Below are 27333 nucleotides of genomic sequence, written 5' to 3'. Positions count from 1 at the left end.
ATATAAGGGGATAGAAAGGATGAAAGGGAATACATGGGAATGCATGAGGGACAGGGATTAGACGAGTTTCTGTTTGAGGTGAACCCCAGGCCTAGGTTTGCTCCGAGACCAGGGCCTGACAAACATACACACACACAAAGATCCCCCATATAGCCTTGGACAGACTGCAGGGCCAAGTAATGTTAGCGAGCACTTATAAAGGCCGGAACGGTACACCAGGGGGTGAGTGGCCATCACCACGCCTGACCACCTTTGTCTCCCCAGTGGCGATACTTACACACTGCACCAGATACTAATTTGAGGCCGAGTCGACCTAGGGGAGGTCGGGACCGGTTCAGATAATCTTCAATGTTATTGGCTGTGAGCGGGAATCGAACTCGGGTCACCAGGTTCGTAGCGCAGCGTAGCGCTAACCGCTACACTACCGCTCACCTACACGCACACACAGTTACATGCACACTCAGACACACACACTCAGACACACACACACACTCAGACACACACACACTCAGACACACACACACTGATGCACGCATTCACCCCCTGTGTCTACATTACTGGGGGGGTGGGGGGGGTGGTGCACGGGGGGGGAAGGGGGGGGCTGTCACGTGTCCTCCTCCCCCTCCGCCCCCTCTCCTCCCTCCACCATCCTCATGATGTCGTCGAGCAACTCCGAGTGGCGCTTCTTTGGTGCGGAAGATCCTGCAGTGGCACACACGGTGACACACGGTGACACACGGTGACACACGGTGACACACGGTGACACACGGTGACACACGGTGACACACGGTGACACACGGTGACACACGGTGACACACGGTGACACACGGTGACACACGGTGACACACGGTGACACACGGTGACACAGTGGCACACACAGTGACACACGGTGACACACGGTGACACACAGTGACACACGGTGACACACGGTGGCGCACACAGTGACACACGGTGACACACAGTGACACACGGTGACACACAGTGGCGCACACAGTGACACACGGTGACACACGGTGACACACAGTGACACACAGTGGCGCACACAGTGACACACGGTGACACACGGTGACACACGGTGACACACGGTGACACACGGTGACACACGGTGACACACAGTGACACACGGTGACGGTGAGACACACAGTGACACACGGTGACGGTGAGACACACAGTGGCACACACAGCGACACACGGTGACGGTGACACACAGTGACACACACAGTGACACACGGTGACAGTGAGACACACGGTGACACGCACACGGTGACACGCACACAGTGACACACACACAGTGGCACACACAGTGACACACGGTGACACACGGTGACACACGGTGACACACGGTGACACACGGTGATGGTGAGACACACGGTGACACGTGCAGTGATACAGACCGTGACGCAGAAACTGACACACAGTGACAATGACGGAAACCGAGTGACACACCAATTGAAACACAGTGACAGAGACACTGATAGTGACACACACGGTGACACAGCAACACAGATGACCCTGGTAAATGCGCGCGACCGCGTGACCCGCGCGCGACCCCGTGACCCCTGACCTAGCAGTGTCGACTTCCGGCGGGCGGTGTCGAGGTCGTGGTCCGTCCCCTCGGAGGCAAACTCCAGCACGAGGCGGCGTCCGTACAGATGGGTACTGCTGCACAGAGACGCCATCGCCCTCTACGCAGCGTAACACCACCACCAACAACAACAACGTCATCATCACCACCACCAACAACATCATCACCACCACCAACAACAACACCATCACCACCACCAACAACAACATCATCACCACCACCAACAACAACACCATCACCACCACCACTACCAACAACATCATCACCACCACCACCATCACCAACAACAACAACATCATCACCATCACCACCAACAACAACATCATCACCATCACCACCAACAACAACATCATCACCACCAACAACAACATCATCATCACCACCATCATCATCATCACCACCACCATCACCACCACCACCACCAACAACATCATAACCACCATCACCACCATCACCACCATCACCACCCTCAACACCCTCAACAACATCATCACCACAATCATCCTCAACATCACAGAGAGGCCATCAGTATCTACACACAAGTGGCATCGGCATCAGCATCATCAACAATATCAGCATTGACATTAGCCATAACATGACCATCATCTACATCAATCTCATCATCACAATCAAAATGTTATTGGAAGACAACTGCCTACAACTGCCCAGTAGCATCCTTCGTCCACAGAGGCGGATCTTGACACCGCTGGTACCAGTCATCGACAAGTCCACTCAGCTCCACATCCACCCATACTGCATCAGTCCATCTCTTCTCCAGGCCGTGCCATGCCCGTTTAGCCCCCTCTATGCGGTCAAACAGAAGCTGTTTTGGGCATGTGATGACCGGGAAAGCGGGCTACATGACCCAGCCAACGCAGCCTTGCCTGCCGGAGGAGCTCACCGGTGGGAATGTGTCCAGATCTTTCAAGGATTTGTGAGCTCCTCACACAATCCAGCCTGGTTAAACGCAGGATGGATCGTAAGCAGAGCGCTCCAACATCTCTCGCAAGCGGAGAGAAGGGAGGTCAATAACTGTGGCCGAGAAGTCCCGGAGCTTCTGGTGGAGTGACAAAGCTAGGCAGCTTCCGGAACAAACAAAGCCACTACAGACTGTAGGGGCAAGTGCTGTCCGCGAGTACCTACGGAGACCGGAACGGCACACGAAGGGGTGGGTGGCCAGCACCACGCCCGGCCACCTTTGTCTCCCCAGTGGCGATGTTTACACACCGCACCAGGTAGTCATTTGAGGCTCAGTCGACCTAGGGGAGGCCCAGGACCGGTTCAGATAATCGTCACTGGTGTTGGCCGTGAGCGGGAATCGAACCCGGGTCGACAGGTTCATAGCGCGCTACGCTACACTACACACACAGACACAGACAACAACCACCGCCATTCGCCGCTAAGTGGTGGTGACGTCACCACGACGCTTGTGCCAGGCCTGGCACACACAGACACACATAAACAGACACACAGACGCACACACACACAGACACGCGCACGGGTGTACGCTCGCTCGCTGGGTGGCGGGTGCCAGGCTAGGTACACTGACCCGGGCGGCGCGCGTGCTGATGAAGTCCACGAAGGCGAAGCCGCGGTGGTTAGTGCCGGCGCCGGCGCCCGGCTTCCGGGGCAACCGCACCGAGCGCAGCTCCCCAAACGTGCTGCAGCGTCACACACAGCAGCAGCAGAGTCACACACAGCAGCAGCAGCAGCGTGACACACAGCAGCAGCAGCAGCGTCACACACAGCAGCAGTATCAGCAGCAGCAGAAGCAGCGTCACACAGCAGCAGCAGCGTCAGCAGCAGCAGCGGCGTCAGCAGCAGCAACAGCAGCGTCACACACAGCAGCAGCAGCAGCAGCGTCAGCAGCATCAGCAGCAGCATCAGCAGCAGCAGCGTCACACACAGCAGCAGCAGCGTCACACACAGCAGCAGCGTCACACACAGCAGCAGCAGCAGCGGCGTCAGCAGCAGCAGCAACAGCAGCGTCACACACAGCAGCAGCAGCGTCACACACAGCAGCAGCAGCAGCGTCAGCATCATCATCAGCACCAGCGACACCATCATCATCATCAGCACCAGCTACATCATCAGCAGCAGCAGCAGCGTGCGCATGCGGCACCTGAAGAGTTCCCGTATCTCCTGGGCCTTGGCCTGGAAGGGGACGTTCCTGACGAGCAGCTTGGAGCAGCGAGGGGGGGCGGCCGCGGCCACGGGGCCCTTGGGGGCCCGTGGGGTCCCAGTGCCACTCCTGGGGGACATCAACACCAACACCATCAAACATTAACACCATCATCAATACCAACACCATCAACAACACCATCAACACCATCACCATCAGCACCATCTACACCATGAACATCAACGCCATCACCACCAACACCACTAACACCATCAACATAAACACCAACACCATCAACACCATCAACACCATCAACACCATCAACACCATCAGCACCAACACCATCAAACATCAACACCATCATCAACACCATCAACACCATCAAACATCATTAACACCATCAAACATCAACACCATCATCAACACCAACACCATCAACACCATCAAACATCATTAACACCATCAACAACACCATCAACACCAACAACAACACCATCAACACCAACAACAACACTATCAAACATCATCAACACCATCAACAACAACACCATCAACTCCATCAACAAAACCAACATCAGCACCATCAACACCATCAAAACCAACACCAACACCATCAACACCAACAACAACACCATCAAACATCATTAACACCATCAACAACAACACCATCAACACCATCAACAAAACCAACATCAGCACCATCAACACCATCAAAACCAACACCATCAACACCATCAACACCATCAACACCAAAACCATCAAACATCGTTAACACCATCAACAACAACACCATCAACACCATCAACAAAACCAACATCAGCACCATCAACACCATCAAAACCAACACCAACACCATCAACACCAACACCATCAAACATCAAAACCATCACCATCATCACCATCAACACCATCAACACCACCAACACCATCACCATCAACACCATGAACATCAACGCCATAAATAACACCAACATCAACGCCATCAACACCATCAACACCATCAAGACCAACACCATCAACACCATCAACACCATCAACATTAACACCATCAACACCATCAACATCAACACCATCAACAACACCAACAACATTAACACCATCACCACCATCAAGATCATCAACAACATGAACATTAACACCATAAAAAAAAGACAAAGACCTCCCCCCCGTGTAGCCTGTAACAGACTGTCGGGGCAAGTGCTGTTAGCGAGCAGCACCTATGAAGGCCGGCACGGCACACGAGGGCGTGGATGGCCAGCACCACGCCCGGCCGCCTTTGTCTCCCCAGTGGCAATGTTCACACATCACACCGGCCACTCATTTGAGGTGGAGTCGACCTAGAGGAGGCCCAGGACCGGTTCTGATAATGGTCGCTGATGTTGGCCGCCAGTGGGAATCGAACCTCGGCTCGCCGGGTTCATAGCGCAGCGTAGCGCTAACCATTGTGCTACCGCTCGCCACCATCAACACAAACATCAACATCACAAACACCATCAGCACAACCACCACCATCAACACCATCAACACAACCAACAACATCGCCACCACAATCATTCCAATCACCAACACCAACACCATCAACACAACAACCACCAACACCATCAACACAACCACCACCATCAACACCACAATAATTCCAATCACCAACACCAACACCATCGACACACCACCACCACCACTGACCGTGTCGCTCTCTCCGATATCTTCAGCTCCACCTTGTGGTTGTCCACCATCGCGTGCTGCACACGACCACAGAGACTCATCGACCCGGACTTGCATAGAGACCCGCAGACTCGCACGGAGACCCACAGACTCGCACGGAGACTCGCAAACTCACATGGAGACTCGCAAACTCGCATGGAGACCCGCAGACTCGCATGGAGATCCGCAGACTTACACGGAGACCCGCAGACTCAAACAGAGATCCGCAGACTCACACAGAAGCCCGCAGACTCACACAAAAACCCGCAGACTTGCACAGAAACCCGCAGACTCACACAGAAACCCACAAACTCGCACAGAAACCCGCAGACTCACACAGAAACCCACAAACTCGCACAGAAACCCGCAGACTCACACAGAAACCATCACTCAGACGCAGACCCACAGACTCACACGCAGACCCGCAAACTAGCGCAGTAAGTCGATGGGTCTCTATGTGAGTCTATGGCGGTGATGGTGGTGGTAGTGATGGTGGTGGTAGTGATGATGATGGTAGTGATGATGATGGTAGTGATGATGATGGTAGTGATGATGATGGTAGTGATGATTATGATTATGGTAGTGGTAGTGATGATGATGGTAGTGATGATGATGATGATGGTAGTGATGATTATGATTATGGTAGTGGTAGTGATGATGATGGTAGTGATGATGATGATGGTAGTGATGATGATGATGGTAGTGATGATGATGATGGTAGTGATGATGATGATGGTAGTGATGATGATGATGGTAGTGATGATGATGGTAGTGGTAGTGATGATGATGGTAGTGGTAGTGATGATGATGGTAGTGATGATGATGGTAATGATAGTGATGATGATGGTAGTGGTAGTGATGATGATGGTAGTGATGATGATGGTAGTGGTAGTGATGATGATGACGGTAGTGATGATGATGGTAGTGGTAGTGATGATGATGGTAGTGATGATGATGGTAGTGGTAGTGATGATGGTAGTGGTAGTGATGATGATGGTAGTGATGATGATGGTAGTGGTAGTGATGATGGTAGTGGTAGTGATGATGATGGTAGTGATGATGATGGTAGTGGTAGTGATGATGATGGTAGTGGTAGTGATGATGATGGTAGTGGTAGTGATGATGATGATGGTAGTGATGATGATGATGGTAGTGATGATGATGATGGTAGTGATGATGATGATGGTAGTGATGATGATGATGGTAGTGATGATGATGATGGTAGTGATGATGATGATGGTAGTGATGATGATGATGGTAGTGATGATGATGATGATGGTAGTGATGATGATGATGGTAGTGATGATGATGATGATGATGATGATGGTAGTGATGATGATGGTAGTGATGAGGATGATGATGGTAGTGATGATGATGATGATGGTAGTGATGATGATGATGATGGTAGTGATGATGATGATGGTAGTGATGATGATGATGATGGTAGTGGTGATGATGATGATGGTAGTGGTGATGATGGTAATGATGATGATGATGGTAGTGGTAGTGATGATGATGGTAGTGATGATGATGGTAGTGGTAGTGATGATGATGGTAGTGATAGTGATGATGGTGGTAGTGATGATGGTGGTAGTGATGATGATGACGGTAGTGATGATGATGGTAGTGGTAGTGATGATGATGGTAGTGATGATGATGGTAGTGGTAGTGATGATGGTAGTGGTAGTGATGATGATGGTAGTGATGATGATGGTAGTGATGATGATGGTAGTGATGATGATGGTAGTGGTAGTGATGATGGTAGTGGTAGTGATGATGATGATGGTAGTGATGATGATGATGGTAGTGATGATGATGATGGTAGTGATGATGATGATGGTAGTGATGATGATGATGGTAGTGATGATGATGATGGTAGTGATGATGATGATGATGGTAGTGATGATGATGATGGTAGTGATGATGATGGTAGTGATGATGATGATGATGGTAGTGATGATGATGATGATGGTAGTGATGATGATGATGATGGTAGTGATGATGATGATGGTAGTGATGATGATGATGATGGTAGTGATGATGATGGTAGTGATGAGGATGATGATGGTAGTGATGATGATGATGGTAGTGATGATGATGATGATGGTAGTGATGATGATGATGGTAGTGATGATGATGATGGTAGTGGTGATGATGATGATGGTAGTGGTGATGATGGTAATGATGATGATGATGGTAGTGGTAGTGATGATGATGGTAGTGATGATGATGGTAGTGGTAGTGATGATGATGGTAGTGATAGTGATGATGGTGGTAGTGATGATGGTGGTAGTGATGATGATGACGGTAGTGATGATGATGGTAGTGGTAGTGATGATGATGGTAGTGATGATGATGGTAGTGGTAGTGATGATGGTAGTGGTAGTGATGATGATGGTAGTGATGATGATGGTAGTGATGATGATGGTAGTGGTAGTGATGATGATGGTAGTGATGATGATGGTAGTGATGATGATGATGGTAGTGATGATGATGATGGTAGTGATGATGATGATGGTAGTGATGATGATGATGGTAGTGATGATGATGATGGTAGTGATGATGATGATGATGGTAGTGATGATGATGATGGTAGTGATGATGATGGTAGTGATGATGATGATGATGGTAGTGATGATGATGATGATGGTAGTGATGATGATGATGATGGTAGTGATGATGATGATGGTAGTGATGATGATGATGATGGTAGTGGTGATGATGATGATGGTAGTGGTGATGATGATGATGGTAGTGATGATGATGATGGTAGTGATGATGATGATGGTAGTGGTGATGATGGTAATGATGATGATGATGATAGTGATGATGATGATGATGGTAGTGATGATGGTAGTGATGATGATGATGGTAGTGATGATGATGATGGTAGTGATGATGATGATGGTAGTGGTGATGATGATGATGGTAGTGGTGATGATGGTAATGATGATGATGATGGTAGTGGTAGTGATGATGATGGTAGTGATGATGATGGTAGTGGTAGTGATGATGATGGTAGTGATAGTGATGATGGTGGTAGTGATGATGGTGGTAGTGATGATGATGACGGTAGTGATGATGATGGTAGTGGTAGTGATGATGATGGTAGTGATGATGATGGTAGTGGTAGTGATGATGGTAGTGGTAGTGATGATGATGGTAGTGATGATGATGGTAGTGGTAGTGATGATGATGGTAGTGATGATGATGGTAGTGATGATGATGATGGTAGTGATGATGATGATGGTAGTGATGATGATGATGGTAGTGATGATGATGATGGTAGTGATGATGATGATGGTAGTGATGATGATGATGATGGTAGTGATGATGATGATGGTAGTGATGATGATGGTAGTGATGATGATGATGATGATGGTAGTGATGATGATGATGATGGTAGTGATGATGATGATGATGGTAGTGATGATGATGATGGTAGTGATGATGATGATGATGGTAGTGGTGATGATGATGATGGTAGTGGTGATGATGATGATGGTAGTGATGATGATGATGGTAGTGATGATGATGATGGTAGTGGTGATGATGGTAATGATGATGATGATGATAGTGATGATGATGATGATGGTAGTGATGATGGTAGTGATGATGATGATGGTAGTGATGATGATGATGGTAGTGATGATGATGATGGTAGTGATGATGATGATGGTAGTGATGATGATGGTAGTGGTGATGATGGTAGTGGTGATGATGGTAGTGATGATGATGGTAGTGGTGATGATGGTAGTGGTGATGATGGTAGTGGTGATGATGATGATGATGATGGTAGTGATGATGATGATGATGATGGTAGTGATGATGATGATGATGGTAGTGATGATGATGGTAGTGATGATGATGATGATGGTAGTGATGATGATGGTAGTGGTGATGATGATGATGGTAGTGATGATGATGGTAGTGATGATGATGGTAGTGATGATGATGATGATGGTAGTGATGATGATGATGGTAGTGATGATGATAATGATGGTAGTGATGATGATGATGATGGTAGTGATGATGATGATGATGGTAGTGATGATGATGATGATGGTAGTGATGATGATGATGATGATAGTGATGATGATGGTGATGAAGACTCACCTGGAGGGTCTTGAGAGCCTTCTTAGCCGATGCTGGCTCACGAAACTCCACAAACCCATAGCCCATAGACAGCTTCTCTCCTGCGCACAAAGACAACCGTGCCCCCCCCAGACAGCCTTCACAAACAGTTGGGTGCAAATTCTGTTCGCGAACATGAAGGCCTGGCCACAACGCACGAGGGGGTGGGGGTGGCCAACACCACGCCCGGCCCCCTTTGTCTCCCCCCCCAGTGGCGATGTTCACACACCGCCGCAAGAGGTACTCATTTGAGGCGGAGACGACCTAGGGGAGGCACAGGACCCCGTTAAGTTCATCGTCACCGGCGTTGGTAGCGCAGCGCTCTCCCTGGTGTCTGTATGTGCACACGCACGCACAGACAGCACAAAGACGCCCCGTGCAGCCTACCTAAGCTGTTGGGGGCAAGTGCTGCGAGTGCGTGAACACTCACCAGACGTGTTCGTCTTGCGAGACAAAGTGCAGCTGCGCAGGCGGCCACACTTCGCAAACACCTGCACAGACACACGTCACAACACACACAACACACAACACAACACGCACAACACGCACAACACACGCATTACAACACACACACGTCACAACACAACACACACAACACATTACAACAAACACAACACACGCGTCACAACACACACCACACACACACGCGTCACAACACAACACACACACACGTCACAACACACACGTCACAACACGCACAACACGCACAACACGCACAACACACACACACGTCACAACACACACAACACACACAACACACACAACACACACACACGTCACAACACAACACACGCGTCACAACGCACACACACAACACACACAACACACACACACGTCACAACACACACACACAACACAACACGCACAACACGCACAACACAACACACACACGTCACAACACAACACACACAACACATTACAACAAACACAACACACGCGTCACAACACACACAACACACAACACAACACGCACAACACGCACAACACACGCATTACAACACACACACGTCACAACACAACACACACAACACATTACAACAAACACAACACACGCGTCACAACACACACCACACACACACGCGTCACAACACAACACACACACACGTCACAACACACACGTCACAACACGCACAACACGCACAACACGCACAACACACACACACGTCACAACACACACAACACACACAACACACACAACACACACACACGTCACAACACAACACACGCGTCACAACGCACACACACAACACACACAACACACACACACGTCACAACACACACACACAACACAACACGCACAACACGCACAACACAACACACACACGTCACAACACAACACACACAACACATTACAACAAACACAACACACGCGTCACAACACACACCACATACACACGCGTCACAACACAACACACACACACGTCACAACACACACACACGTCACAACACACACACACGTCACAACACACACGTCACAACACGCACAACACGCACAACACGCACAACACACACACACACGTCACAACACACACAACACACACAACACACACACACGTCACAACACAACACACGCGTCACAACGCACACACACAACACACACAACACACACACACGTCACAACACACACACAACACACACACATGCGTCACAACACAACACACACGTCACAACACACACAACACACACAACACACACACACGTCACAACACAACACACACGTCACAACACAACACACACAACACACGTCACAACACAACACACACGTCACAACACAACACACGCGTCACAACGCACACACACAACACACACAATACACACACACACGTCACAACACACACACATGCGTCACAACACAACACACACATTACAACACACACAAGACACGTCACAACACAACACACACGTCACGCGTCACAACGCACACACACAACACACACACAACACACACACATGCGTCACAACACAAGCGTCACAACACACACAACACACGCGTCACAACACAACACACACACACGTCACAACACACACACGTCACAACGCACCCATCACAACACACACACACGTCACAACACACGCGTCACAGACGCGTCACACCATACACCATGCCGGTCACACCACACCCATGAGACGACGATGGTGGTGGTGGTGTCACCTGCTGCAGGGTGTCTTCGGTGGTGAGCAGGTCGAGGTTCTTGATGAAGATGGTGCAGCCAGGAAGGTGCTGATCTTCATCTTCTTCATCATCTTCATCGTCGTCGTCGCTTTCACGTTTTGTACCTGCCAAGCGCAAGAGGGCCCCCCCCACACACAGCGAAGCCGTCATACAAAGGCGCAGCCCCCGCAACTGCCGGCTCGCTCCACCGCTGCTGGAGGCCTCCCCCACCCCCCCCCCCCCCCCCCGTGTAGCCCACACAGAGACAAAAATTCTCCCCGTATATCCTACGCAGGACGATGAAGACCGGCACGGCACGCGCGGGGGTTTGGTGGCCAGCACCACGCCCACCAGGTAGTCATTTGAGGCCGGTTCAGATAATCGTCACCGGTGTTGGTGGCCGTGAGCGGGCATCAAACTCGGGCCGCCGGGTTCGTAGCGCAGCGCACAAAACCCGCTACACGACCGCTCTCCAACAACAACAACCGCCATTTGCCACTAAGTGGCGGTGACGTCACCACGGAGCTTGTGCCAGGCTATGTGCACCTTGAGGCCACGTGAAGTGTCGAACGCCCGCTGGCAGGAGGTCACGGAACAGACCCAGGTGCCACAGGTCGACTGACTGAGATGACCGACTGGCCGATGCACCACCTGTGCCCGCCACTGTGCCAACTTGCTGTGTTTTAGCCACCCGGCTTTCCGCTCGTTGTTGTAAGCGTCGCTCCTCCGCCCTCCGTTGTTGTTGGAGGGCGACTGCCTCCAACTGCCCATTAGCGTCCTTCACGAGCCTCCTCCACAGAGGCCGATCTTGACACCGCTGGTACCAGTCATCGGCAAGTCCACTCAGCTCCATATCCTCTCGCACCCGTTTAGCCCCCACTCCGCTCCCCACACACACGCAGACATGCACGCGCACAGACACACTCTCACACACACAAACACACACTCTCGCACGCACAGACACACACGCACAGACACACACGCACGCACAGACACACACGCCCACTCACCCTTGCCTCTCACTCCTTCTGGTTCCACCTCCTCCACCTCCTCCTCTTTCCTCTTCTGCTGCTGGGAGCCTCGGGGGGGCCGTCTGGGGGCCTGACCCGTGACCTCCACGTGACCCCCGACTCCCGCGTCCGCCTGCCCTGTGACCTCCTCCGACCTCTTGGCAAACACGTCGATGGGCGCCCACTCGAGGAAGAGAGGCACGCTCTTGAACTGCGGTCGCCACGTGCCACGCGCACGCAACACGCACGTGTACACAACACACAAGTCACAACACACAAGCAACACGCAACACACACACACAAAACACGTGTACATAACACACAAGCAACACACAAAACACACGTAACGTACATAGTTACACACACATCACACGAAGCTCAACGCGGTTGCCAACAACAAATGATGGCCGACGTTTCGGGCGATGGCCCCCGTGTCGTGGCCGGCGACTCAAGAGGCACCAGGAGGACGAACCACACAACGGAGCAACGAGAAAGCAGCAGCAGCAGCGGCGGCGGCAGTGGCAGCCATGCGGCGAGGAAGAGCCGGCGCCATCCAAGCTCTGGCCTCCTCGACATATGAAAGGTGGCGGTCGGCCAGCGAATGAGTGTTCACACGCGTGGGAGGAAACCCGGAGCCCCGGAGAAAACCCGTGCGTGCGAGGGAGCAACGCTCTATCCCAATAGAGGTGTAAACAGGTGGACGTGCGCATGAGCACGTGACGGACATCACATTTATAACCCCTCTGTTTAAGAACGAAACGGGAAGATTTCTCAACAAATCTCCCGATGATGCTCGTTGTAATTACTGACGAAGCGTCGTACTCAGATTGTAAATGTTGTGGGTTTACTCTGCAACACACTGGCTAGTGCTGTACTAGTGACGAATTGGCACGTTCTGTTTACGTGACAACCCTTACTAACTTGGCTGTGTCGGGTGGTGGCGGGTCTAACGACACATTTATATGTCTACGCGATCTAAGCCAACAAAATAAAACCTCGGTTATGTGCGTATGTTGAACTTTTTTTGCGCAGTACATAGCCCACAGTGCTAATGGAAGGTGTGGCGGGAGGACGATAAACTAAACCCGTAGACTCTGAGAGTGAGTCGATGGGTCTCGTCTCTGTGTGAGTGAGTCTATGGGTCTCTATGCGAGTCTATGGGTCTCTTCTCTGAGCGAGTGAGTCTATGGGTCTCTGTGCGAGTGAGTCTATGGGTCTCTATGCGAGTCTATGGGTCTCTTCTCTGAGTGAGTGAGTCTATGGGTCTCTGTGTGCGTGTGTCTATGGGTCTCTACGCGTGTCTATGGGTCTCTACGCGTGTCTATGGGTCTCTACTCGTGTCTATGGGTCTGTGTGCGTGTCTATGGGCCTCTACGCGAGTCTATGGATCTGTGTGCGTGTGTCTATGGGTCTGCGTGCGTGTCTATGGGTCTCTACGCGTGTCTATGGGTCTCTGTGCGAGTCTATGGGTCTCTTCTCTGAGTCTATGGGCCTCTCTGCGAGTCTATGGGTCTCTACGCGTGTCTATGGGTCTCTACGCGTGTCTATGGGTCTCTACGCGTGTCTATCTATGTGTCTCTGTGCGTGTCTATGTATCTCTGTGCGTGTGTCACGTGGGCCCACCTTGCTGTAGGCGAGCCGGGCGAAGGCCCTCTTGGCGGCGTCGGGCCCCAGGAACTCGGCCAGCGCCGTGAGGCCGCGGGGGGGCAGCAGGAGGCGCGACAGGCCCCCGGGGCCCGCGGCACGGCCCAGCAGGGCCCCCAGGGCACGGTGACGCGCGTCCCCACCGCCGCCGCCGTCATCGTCGTCGTCGTCGTCGTCTCCGCCGCCCGCCACGATGGCGCGGAGGTCGTCGTGCGTGAAGTCGGCGCTCGCCGGGAGGTTCTTGATGAGGAAGACGCGGTCGCTCCGTGACGAGGTGGGCTACGCGGGGTGGGAGGGCGGGGGGGAGGTCATCAGCGTCATCACCTCCTTCACATCGTCTTCATCCATTTGTCATTGACGGTGGCGGGGTGGGTGGTGTGGGTGATGTGCGTGGTGTGGGCGGTGTGGGTGGTGTGGGTGGTGGTGTGTGTGGTGTGTGTATGGGAGCGTTGTGGGTGGGTGGGTTGGTTCACGTTGGCCATGTGTGCGGTGTGTGCGGTGTGTGTGGTGTGTGCGGTGTGTGTGGTGTGTGTGGTGTGGGTGGTGTGTGCGGTGTGGGTGGTGGTGGTGGTGTGTGCGGTGTGGGTGGTATGTGTGGTGTGGGTGGGTTCACGTTGGCCATGTGTGTGGGTGGTGTGTGCGGTGTGTGTGGTGTGGGTGGTGTGTGCGGTGTGGGTGGTGTGTGTGGTGTGGGTGGTTTGGGTGGTGTGGCTGGTTTTGTGTGTGTGCTGTGGGTGGTGTGTGTGGTGTGTGGTGTGTGTGGTGTGTGCGGTTTGGGTGTTGTGTGTGGTGTGTGCGGTGTGGGTGGTGTGGGTGGGTTCACGATGGCCGTGTGGGTGGTGGTGGTGGTGGTGTGCGATGTGTGCGGTGTGGGTGGTGTGGGTGGTGGTATTGGCGGTGTGTATGGTGTGTGTGGTGTGGGTGGGTTCACGATGGCCGTGTGGATGGTGGTGGTGTGGGTGGTGTGGGTGGTGTGTGCCGTGTAGGTGATGTGGGTGGTGTGGGTGGTGGTGGTGGTGTGTGCGGTGTGGGTGGGTTCACGTTGGCCCTGTGGGGCCCTCACCTGGCCGAACGTGTTGAGCTGGACTCCGGCCTCCTCGAGGAAGCGCCGCGTCTCCGTGACGATCTCCGCCTCCCCCAGCGCCAGCCGCACCGCCGCGCTCCCCTCCGTCTCCTAGCAACCAGCGGGGAGCGGAGGACCACGGAGACGGAGCCACGAGCACACGGTGACGCGCACACACGGTGACGCGCGCACACACGGTGACGCACACACACACGGTGACGCGCACACACAGGGTGACGCGCACACACAGGGTGACGCGCACACACACGGTGACGCGCACACAGGGTGACGCGCACACAGGGTGACGCGCGCACACAGGGTGACGCGCGCACACACGGTGACGCGCACACAGGGTGACGCGCACACACAGGGTGACGCGCGCACACAGGGTGACGCGCGCACACACGGTGACGCGCACACAGGGTGACGCGCACACACAGGGTGACGCGCGCACACACGGTGACGCGCACACAGGGTGACGCGCACACACAGGGTGACGCGCGCACACAGGGTGACGCACACACACGGTGACGCGCACACACGGTGACGCACACACACACGGTGACGCGCACACACAGGGTGACGCGCACACACAGGGTGACGCGCACACACACGGTGACGCGCACACAGGGTGACGCGCACACAGGGTGACGCGCACACACAGGGTGACGCGCACACACAGGGTGACGCACACACACGGTGACGCGCACACACGGTGACGCGCACACACACGGTGACGCGCACACACAGGGTGACGCGCACACACAGGGTGACGCGCACACACACGGTGACGCGCACACACACGGTGACGCGCACACAGGGTGACGCGCACACAGGGTGACGCGCGCACACAGGGTGACGCGCGCACACACGGTGACGCGCACACAGGGTGACGCGCGCACACAGGGTGACGCGCGCACACACGGTGACGCGCACACAGGGTGACGCGCACACACAGGGTGACGCGCACACACACGGTGACGCGCACACACAGGGTGACGCGCACACAGGGTGACGCGCACACAGGGTGACGCGCACACAGGGTGACGCGCACACAGGGTAACGCGCGCACACACGGTGACGCGCGCACACACGGTGACGCGCGCACACAGGGTGACGCGCACACAGGGTGACGCGCACACACAGGGTGACGCGCACACACACGGTGACGCGCACACACAGGGTGACGCACACACACAGGGTGACGCACACACACACGGTGACGCACACACACTGACACACGCACTGACACACGCACTGACACACGCACTGACACACGCACTGACACACGCACTGACACACACGCACTGACACACACGCACTGACACACACGCACTGACACACACGCACTGACACACACACACTGACACACACGCACTGACACACACACACACACTGACACACACACACTGACACACACACACTGACACACACACACTGACACACACACACTGACACACACACACTGACACACACACACTGACACACACACACTGACACACACACACACTGACACACACACACTGACACACACACACTGACACATACACTGACACACACACACTGACACACACACAGACACTCACGTGGTCCAGCACGCGCCTCTTGCTGGTGCCGTAAGCGGTGGCCATGGCGTCCGCCACTGCGTTGATGCCCAGGAACAGCGCGTTCCAGTTGTGGGAGCTGAGAGAGACACGGACCCCAACCACCGTCGTCAGCGGCGTCGTCATTGTCGTCACCACAAAATCGTCAACATCGTGATCATCAGAATCCTCGTCATCACCATCGCCATCACCACCACAACCTCGTCAACATCGTCGTCGTCACCACCTTGTGGACGTCACCATCGTCATCACAACCATCACAATATTCACCGTCACCATCATCACAACCACCTTCATCAGCATCTTCACAAATAACAAGATCATTGAAATCATCACTTCCCTGACACCGCAATCAGGTTCATCAATGTGCTCATGACGATGGCGATGACTGAACGATGATGTTCATTATGGCGATGATGATGATGATAACGACAGCACGACGATCAAGATACCGATGAGGTTTAGTTGATAATTGTTTTTTTACCCTTCTATCTGGCAACAAAACTGACACCTTTTTTTACAAGGAGTCATGTTTGCATAGACCACAATATCTGCAGTCATAATGCACACAAAAAACATAACTCTGATAATGTATGTACTGTCCTTGAAGTTGATTGGTCCACACCCGAGACAGCTTTCCTTAGAGCCTAGTCTCACATGGGTTGGACCAGATGACGCCAAAAGGCGCACAACTCAAAGACAATGCACCATCAGAGTACGAGAGCTCGGGGTAAAAGCATTTACACCATTGGAACCTCATTTGCCAGTAAAGAATATGATAATTGTTTTTTTGTTGCCAGATAGAAGGGTAAAAAACCAATTATCATATTTTTTACTGGCAAATCAGGTTTCAATGAGGTTTAGTTGATTGACGACTGTGACATCGATGGCGATGGTGACGATGGCAGAGCGATGATGGCGATGACGACGCCATCGTCACCTCGCTTTGTCGCGCTTCTCCTTGTCGCGTTTGTACGAGGAGGTGGACGAGGTGGGGCCCACCTCCTCCTCCTCCTCCTTCCTCGCCAGCGCAGGCAGCACATGCAGCATGCGACCCTGGGAGACACACACCACGCTCACTATTCACCACGCACATCACAAGACAAAGATCCCTAGTGGAGCCCGCACAGATTGTCAACGTTGTGGATTTAATTCCAGATTGGAAGTTTTCGTCACTGCAAGGCTTCATACTCCTTGGTTATTTCGGTAAAGTCACTGAAGGTGAAAAACTAAAATAAATTAAATCACGACGTTTCGGAGGCAACACAAGCTTCCGTCTTCAGGTGAAACAGTCTTCAGGTGAAACCGTCACAGCACAATCACTGTATCAGTAAGCTTGTGTTGCCTCTAAAACGTCGTGATTTAATTTATTTAAATTTTTCACCTATGTGGCTTTACCGAAAAAACCAAAGAGTTGTGGATTCACTCTCCAACACACAAGCGGCTAGTGCTGTGCTAGTGACGAATTGGCCACGTTCTGTTTACGTGACAACCCTTATTAGTTGGCTGTGTCGGATGGTGGCGGGTTTAACGACACATTTATATATTTACGCGATCTCACCCAAAAAACCTGTGTTATGGACCACACAGGCTGTTGGGGCAAGTGCTGTGAGCGAGCAGCACCTATGAAGGCCGATACGGCACACGAGGGGGTGGAGTGGCCAGCACCACCCCCGGCCGCCTTTGTATCCCTAGTGGCGATGTTTACACACCGCACCAGGTACTCATTCGAGTAACTGTTTACAGGACCGGTTCAGATAATCGTCACTGGTGTTGGTGGTAGCCGAGCGGGAATCGAACTCAGATCGCCGGGTTCGTAGCGCAGCGCACTAACCACTACACCACCGCTCACGCACAACAACAACCGCCAATCGCCACTAAGTGGCGGAGACGTCACCGCTTGCGCCAGGCTATGTGCACTTCACACACACACAGTACACACACACACGCACAGTTCACACACACACACAGTACACACACACACACACAGTCCACACACACACACAGTCCACACACACACACAGTCCACATACACACACACAGTCCACACACACACACAGTCACACACACACACAATTCACACACACACACACAGTTCACACACACACACAGTACACACACACACAGTCCACACACACACAGTCCACACACACACACAGTCCACATACACACACACAGTCCACACACACACACAGTCACACACACACACAGTTCACACACACACACAGTTCACACACACACAGTCCAAACACACACACACAGTCCACACACGCGCACACACAGTTCACACACACACAGTTCACACACACACACACAGTCCACACACACAGTCCACACACACACACAGTCCACACACGCGCACGCTGGCCGCTACGCACGCGTCCTTCCATCGCTCCGTCTCCGCGGGGGCCACGCACCTGGAAGATGGAGCCGTCGAGCAGCGCGAGGGCGCGCACGGCGTCCTCGCTCTGCGCAAACCCAACAAACGCGAAGCCCTTGGGGCGGCCGGACATCGTGTCCAGGGGAAAACGAACCTCCGACAGGGGCCCTGGGGGCAACACGGGGGGGGGGGGGGGGTGGAGAGGTCACGGCACATCCAGTGGCAGCATCTTTCCCCCCACTGCCCCCCCCGCCCCTCTCCCCCCCATGACCCCCCCCCCCACCTGTCCCCGCCCCCCCCACCGTGTTTGCTGAAGAGCTGCTCCACGTGGAGCTGGCTGCAGGTGTAGGGCAGGTTCCTCACAAAGAGCCGCCCCGTCTCGGCCACGTCGGGGGCGGGGGTGACGCCCTCCGGGGGGCCGGGGGGGCCCCGGGGGGTGGGAGCACCCGGTGGGGGGGGCTTGCCCCCCGCTTTCGTGTCGCGTGCCACCTCAATGTAGCGCTCGCCTGGGGGGGGGGGGGTGGGGGTCATGTGATCGTGGGGTCACGGGGTCGCGTCATCGCATTACACTGTGTGCACACGAGTGTTGTACACGTGTGTGCGTACCCATGTAGTCCTTGTTGCGCTTCAGAGCCTTGCGGAGGTCGTCATCAGACTTGAAATCGACAAACACGTAGCCTGAACACACGCACAGCAGCAGCATCAGCACCTATGAAGGCCGGCACGGCACACAATATGCGGGACAGTGTGTGCGGTGGTGGTGTGCGGTGGTGGTGTGCGGTGGTGGTGTGCGGTGGTGGAGTGCGGTGGTGGAGTGCGGTGGTGGAGTGCGGTGGTGGTGTGCGGTGGTGGTGTGCGGTGGTGGTGTGCGGTGGTGGTGTGTGGTGGTGGTGTGCGGTGGTGGTGTGCGGTGGTGGTGTGCGGTGGTGGTGTGCGGTGGTGGTGTGCGGTGGTGGTGTGCGGTGGTGGTGTGCGGTGGTGGTGTGCGGTGGTGGTGTACAGTGGTGGTGTGCAGTGGTGGAGTGCGGTGGTGGAGTACGGTGGTGGAGTGCGGTGGTGGAGTACGGTGGAAGTGTGTGGTGGTGGTGTGCGGTGGTGGTGTGTGCGGGACAGTACCTGTGCGGGAGCCATGTTTGGTGGTGACGATGCGCACGGACTCCGGGTGCAGGGGCAGAAAGAACTCGCGAATGCGATCCTGCAATCGAAACCACACGATCGCCATCATCATCGTCGTCAATATTATCTTTAACATCATCTACATTACAAGCGACACCTTCATCATCAACATCATCTACAAACATTAAAATCATTAACACACAAATATCAACACACTTCGTCACACACACGTCGTACACACGACACACACACACATCACACATCACACTCGTCGTCACACACACACACATCACACATCACACACGCCGTCACACATGCCGTCACACACGCAGTCACACACACGTCACACACACACATCACACACGTCGTCACACATCACACACGTCGTCACACACACACATCACACACGTCGTCACACATCACACACGTCGTCACACACACAAACACGTCACACACACGTCGTCACACACCGTCACACACACACACGTCACACACACACACGTCACACACACACACACGTCACACACATCACACACGTCGTCACACACCGTCACACACACGTCGTCACACACACACACGTCACACATGTCACACACACACACGTCACACACACACACGTCACACACACACACACGTCACACACACAGACGTCACACACATCACACACGTCGTCACGCCCACACGTACACACACACACGTCATCACACACCGTCACACACACGTCGTCACACACACACACGTCACACATGTCACACACACACACGTCTCACACACACACACACGTCACACACATCACACACGTCGTCACGCACACACGTACACACACACACGTCACACACACACACGTCACACACATCACACACGTCGTCACGCACACACGTACACACACACACGTCGTCACACGCCGTCACCACCAGTCACACATCCTCACCTCTTTGACGTTGAAAGGGACCCCACGTAGCTTTGCTGTGAAAACGGCTTTCGGCTCGGACACCTCTTCAATGGCTTTCTGCAGGACACATCATCAACATCATCAACATCATCATCAACATTATCATCAACATCATCAACATCATCATCATCATCAACATCATCAACATCATCATCATCATCAACATCATCAACATCATCATCATCATCATGGACATCGTCATCAACCACCACCGTTAATATTGTCATGCTCAGATTAGCACAGTTGGCTACGTACGGTGCAAAAGAAGTTCAACGTACATTATCATCAACCATCATCACCATCGCCACCATCGCCATCATCGCCATCATCACTTATGGGCGGGAGGTTGTGGACGGGGTACGGGGGTCAAGGTGACCGTGAGGGTGAAGTATGGCCGATCGGCACTCCTCACCCCTCGTCGCCGCCGTCGCTGCGGCTTCCCCTTGCCGGCCCGGGCCCCTCCCTCCCCGCCCGTCTCGTAATCGCTGTCAGACTTCCTGCCTCCACCGCCGCCTCCGCCTCCTCCTCCTCCTCCAGCGTCACCACTGCAAGAGCACAGCAGTGTAGGTGCAGCGGGCCGCCCTGGTTAATACTGCGGCGTGCGTCACCCATAAACACACGCATGACGATTACAGGACTCGCTCATTCTCGGAGGGAGGGGAGGGAGGGAGGAAGGGGAGGGAGGGGAGGGAGGGAGGGAGGGAGGGAGGGAGGGAGGGAGGGAGGGAGGGAGGGAGGGAGGGAGGGAGGGAGGGAGGGAGGGAGGGAGGGAGGGCACTGACCACGTGCATCAATAAACTATTTTTACGTGACCAGGTAAAGGGGCAATAATAAAAATAATGATGATGACAACATAACCGTGACGACACGAGCCTTGCCATAGGACGCGTGGCCTGACCCTCAAACTCAGAAGGGTCCCGCCCCCCCCCCCCCCCCACGGTGTCACCGCTGACCGCGACAACAACCGCACTCCTTACCCCTCCTCCTCCTCCTCCTCGCCGTGACCGCCGTCGCCGCCATCATCGTCGTCGCTGCCGAGGGCCTTGACCATCTTCGTTCGGAGGTACTCCAGGTCGGAGAGCTGCTTCATGTTGGCGGGTTTCACTTCTGCAAAACGTCGTCATGCGCAAACCTCGTCGCCCGCGGCCATACATAGGTCGTCGTGTTTTTTTGTTATTGGGGTGGATCGCGTGAATAGAAATGCGTCGATCTCACTCAAAAAAACCTTCATCGTGAAATAATAGCGGTCGCGAACGGCTACGCGTTCCATCATCATCGTCATCGCCGCCGCCACCACCAAAGACAAAATGCCGGGGCAAGTGCTGTTAGCGAGCACCTATGAAGGCCGGCACGGCACACGAGGGGGGTTGGTGGCCAGCGCCACGCTCGGCCGCCTTTGTCTCCCTCGTGGCGATGTTTACACACCGCACCAGGTACTCATTTGAGGCCGAGTCGACCTAGGGGAGGCCCAGGAGTGGTTCCGATAATCGTCACCGGTATTGGTGGACGTGTGCGGGAATCGAGCCCGGGTCGCCAGGTTCGTAGCGCAGCGCGCTAACCGCTACTCTACCGCTCCCCACACACACACACGTGTACATACACACACACACACATCGCACTTAGATCCTCACACACAACCATCGTTCGCCACGAAGTGGCGGTGACGTCACCACGGCGCTTGTGCCACGCTCGGTACACGACCACACGACCACATCACCTCCTCACCTTCCTTCCTTGCCTTCCCATCATCACCGCCATCATCGCCATTATCACCGCCATCATCATCATCATCGCCATCGTCGTCATCGTCAAAGTTCAGGTAGTCATCCTTGGCTACGGCCTTCTCTCTCCCCACGCGCGTCGCTCCGGCAAGTTTGCCCACCGCCGAAGGTTTGGGTTTTGATTTGACCTTGCCACCACCACCACCACCGCCGCCGGCGTCGTCATCGGCGTCGTCATCGTCGCCAACACCCTTCTTGGCCGCGGGGCGGTGCCCAAGCGTGCAATCGTCGTTGCCCCAGAAGGTGGACTCGGCGCGGTTGACATGAGCCTCCAGGAACTCGGAGAACCCGGAGTCCGTCTGCTCGCACACACAGAAGATTAAGACAAAGGCCCCCCCCCCGTGTAGCCCACGCGTGATGCCGGGGCAAGTGCTGGAAGCGAGTAACACCTCCGAAGGCCGGCAAGATGCACGAGGCAGGAGGCGGGTGTCGAACACCACACCCGGCCGCCTTTGTCTCCCCAGTGCTGATGTTTGATACACACAGCACCAGGTACTCATTTAAGGCCGAGTCTACCTAGGGGAGGGAGGTCCAGAACTGGTTCAGATGAATCGTCACTGGTGTTGGCCGTGAGCAGCAGCAATCTAGCTCGGGTCGCCAGGTACGCAGATCAGTTAACTAACCATTGCGCCACCGCTCCCCATACACACGCGTACACACACAGAGGTATTGTAATACAGGTGTGTGTGCATGCTGTGTGAGTGGGTGCATGCTGTGCAAGTGAGCGTGTGTGTGCATCACTCACTTCTCCCAGGGCTCCTGTTGATTTCCCTTTCTTTGCTGGCGTCTGTGGGCAAACAACGCAGACCACCAAGTCCATCAATCCCCTGCGCCTGAAATCCCGGTTCAATCCGAACCCAGTCTATGTGCGAGTCTATCAGACTCTATGCAAGTCTATGAGTCTCTACGAGAGTCGATTGCGACCGGCAGAGGTCGCAACCGGGTACCCGATACCCGTACCCTACCCGATACCCGGCTACCCGCACCCAGCCGGGTACGGGTACCCGTTTGCGACCCTGGTGCGTTCGGGTACGGGTAGACCGTAAGTCACTGGTGAGTAACCGTTTGTCACTCATTTCCCAAGGTCATGTCTCTTCTCACAATTCAAGTTCCTAGAATCAACCCACCCGTGCATGCAACATGGCTTCATCCCAGAGGTCGCAATCAGGTACCCGATACCCGTACCCGTACCCGGCCGGGTACGGGTACGGGTACGGCCGGGTACGGGTACGGTTACCCGTTTGCGACCGTGGTGCGGCCGGGTACGGGTACGGGTAAGGAATCAAAACCCGTTTGCAACCTCTGGCGACCGGGCAGAGACCCAAGACATCTGAGAACCAAGTGTAAACGTATATATGGCTGGAGATGAAACCCGGATTGAAACACAGGCTCTCAGCGGTGTTGGCTCAGTGTCTCCAACACAGAAAATAAAACGAAACTAATGTTTTATTTATTTTACCAGGTAAGGCCCACTTAGCTATAGAGCTCTTTTTCATAAGCGACCTGGCCAAAAACGATAGCTCAACGACTTAGCTTATCATCGCGTGGAAAATCACAGCAGCAAAATACTCTTAGATGCATGTTGATTCTAAATGTGGAGAGGACCCGGAGAAAATCCATGCGAACAAGGGAGAGAGACATGCAAACTCCAAATATATAGGCGTCAGGGTCAGGATGGAACCCATGACCTCCTGCGTTCCAGGCGAGGTAGTTAACATCTTTACCACCGTGGCGCCCTTGTGAACCCCGCTGAGAGACAGAGACCCAGACATGGAACTCGGAATATCAGGTCCCACACCCACACCTCCTCCTCTCTCCCCCGTAGGTGATGACCCCTCAAAGGTCACAACCTCCAGGAAGGTCACCTTGGCCTTGGCGGAAGAGCTGTCCCCCTTTGGTCGCCGCTCAGCATTCTGGGAAGCTTTGTGCCGCCCGCTTCCTGTGGACTGCCCCAGGGGCTTGCAAACCTCCACCTGGGAAACAACCGATGAGCAATCACCACCGATGTACCCATCGCGTCCCCATGAAAACGAGCGGCAAAGAAGGCAACAGCGAGAATCGAACCACGTGCAAATGATATGTTAATGAGACGCTAATTAAATAGTGAGATGCAAAGTGAATGCTCATTTGGTGTGTGAATGCAGGCGAAAGGGCAAATATCTATCCCATACAGATGAGACGAGAATTTATTTCTTGCTGTACCTTTTTCTCACTCAAATATTTACCCCCTTACCATTTACATACTCACCTTGAATCTCACTCACCCACTCATTTCCTCACTCACTCATTCACTCACCCACTCACTCGTTCACTCAACCACCTATTCACTCACCCACCCACTCATTCACTCACCTTATATACCACTCACACACTCACCTACCCGGTGAGAGAGAGACACGCAAACTGCACCAAATATACAACAGGTGTCAGGGTTTGGATCAAACCTACGACCTCCTGTATACCAGGCGAGGTAGTTGACATCTCACCACCGTGGCGCCTTAAGTTAGTCCGGCGCTGCCGTGACGGTGGTGGGGGGGTCCTAGCGGGGGGGGGGGGGGGTGGTCTGGTGAAGGAGGGGGCCCTCACCGTGACACGCGAGCTGCCCACGTAGGAGCCGCTGAGCGCCCCCAGGGCCTGCTGGGCGCTGTCCTCGCTGGAGAAGCCGAGGAAGCCGAAGCGGCGCGACCTCCCGGCGGCGTCCCTCCGGATGCGGCAATCCGTGACGGCGCCGAACTCGGTGCACAGATCGCGCAAGCGCGCGTCCGTCATCTGGGGGTTCAGGAGGTCACCGTGGTTCATGTTATGTTCTTGATGCAACCACAACTATGTTTTTGTTTCGGAATAATGAGCACAATTACGAAACCGCCGCCTCTTCCCATATCACCACAACAACCATTACCAACACCACAATAATCACCAACACCACAACGAAATCCCACTAGCATCACAAAAGACACGAGTAACATCACCATTGTCACTTCCAAATACCACCACCACCACTATTATCAGCATCACCATAAATCACCACCAATATCATTACCAACATCCCCATCATCACCACTCCATCCCGTCTTTATCTGCCCTGTGCTGGTATTTACACATCGTATCAAGTACTCATGTGAGCTTAAGTTGATTCAGATATTAGCCACTGCTATTGGTAATGAGCGGGAATCGAACTCGGGTCGCCGGGTTTGTTGGGAGTGCACTAACCACCGCGCGCCGCTCCCCATCAACACCACAACAATGTCGATCACCATCACAAACATCACTCCTACCATCACCACTCTCAATACCACCACCACTATCATTACCATCATCACCACCATCTTTACTAACCCTATCATAATCATCACATCACCAAGAATAAGACATACCCCCCCCCCATCGTCATCTCTACCACTACCAGCACCACATAAACATTGTTAAGATCCCCCGTATAGCCTTAACGGACTGTTAGGACAAGTGCTGTTAGCGAGTAGCGCCTATGAAAGTCGGCACAGCACACGAGAGGATGGGTGGCCAGCACCACGCCCGGCCGCCTTTGTCTCCCCAGTGGCGATGTTTACACACCGCACCAGTTACTCATTTGAGGCTGAGTCGACCTAGGGAAGGCCCATGACCGGTTCAGATGTTCGTCACTTGGTGTAACTCGGGTCGCCGGGTTCATAACGCTGCGCGCTAACCGCAACACGACCGCTCCCCACATTATGAACACCACCACCACCGTCACTAACACCACCTCCATCCACCATCATCGGCACCACCATAATCACTGCCCCCGCCTCGGCGTTCTCATCCTCGCGGGAGTCCATTCACCAAACCCGGCAGGACTTCTAGGCCAGACCGAGGCCTCCCGGAGAGGCCTACTCGCTCTCGTGCGCTCTCGGCCGCCGCCACGGCCCCTCACCGAGTTGGGCAGGTTCTTGACGATGAGGCGAGACATGGCGTGCGAGGGGAGGGGAAAACAACGAACTCCGGCCCGCCTCACGGGATCTCGGCGAGTCGAACTCCGAGTTACAGACTCGGCACCAGTCTCACGCCGCGTCTCCACGATGCACACGGGGGAGCACGTGGTCACGGTCACGTGGT

At 53.9% G+C, this 27333-nt stretch overlaps 1 protein-coding gene across 1 annotated transcript; it reads right to left on the bottom strand.

Annotated features, from left to right (window-relative positions):
* Positions 1-27333, bottom strand: RBM19 (RNA binding motif protein 19). The gene is made up of 25 exons (XM_078869225.1): positions 27152-27333; positions 25831-26013; positions 25110-25217; positions 23990-24031; positions 23189-23543; positions 22441-22570; positions 21876-22008; positions 21443-21520; positions 20512-20590; positions 20002-20073; positions 19698-19901; positions 19433-19563; positions 17956-18071; positions 16998-17094; positions 15412-15522; positions 14328-14627; positions 12705-12915; positions 11695-11819; positions 9973-10033; positions 9525-9604; positions 5391-5446; positions 3708-3836; positions 3135-3246; positions 1565-1685; positions 1-702 (listed from the first exon to the last, which is right to left on the bottom strand). The coding sequence occupies exons 1-25, from the start codon at positions 27185-27187 to the stop codon at positions 605-607; spliced, it is 3168 nt and encodes a 1055-aa protein (XP_078725351.1). The 5' UTR covers positions 27188-27333; the 3' UTR covers positions 1-604.

The sequence above is a fragment of the Lampetra fluviatilis genome, chromosome 27 (genome assembly GCF_964198595.1).
Source record: "Lampetra fluviatilis chromosome 27, kcLamFluv1.1, whole genome shotgun sequence".
Lineage (NCBI taxonomy): Eukaryota > Metazoa > Chordata > Hyperoartia > Petromyzontiformes > Petromyzontidae > Lampetra > Lampetra fluviatilis.
This window is presented reverse-complemented; position numbering and strand designations above follow the sequence as displayed.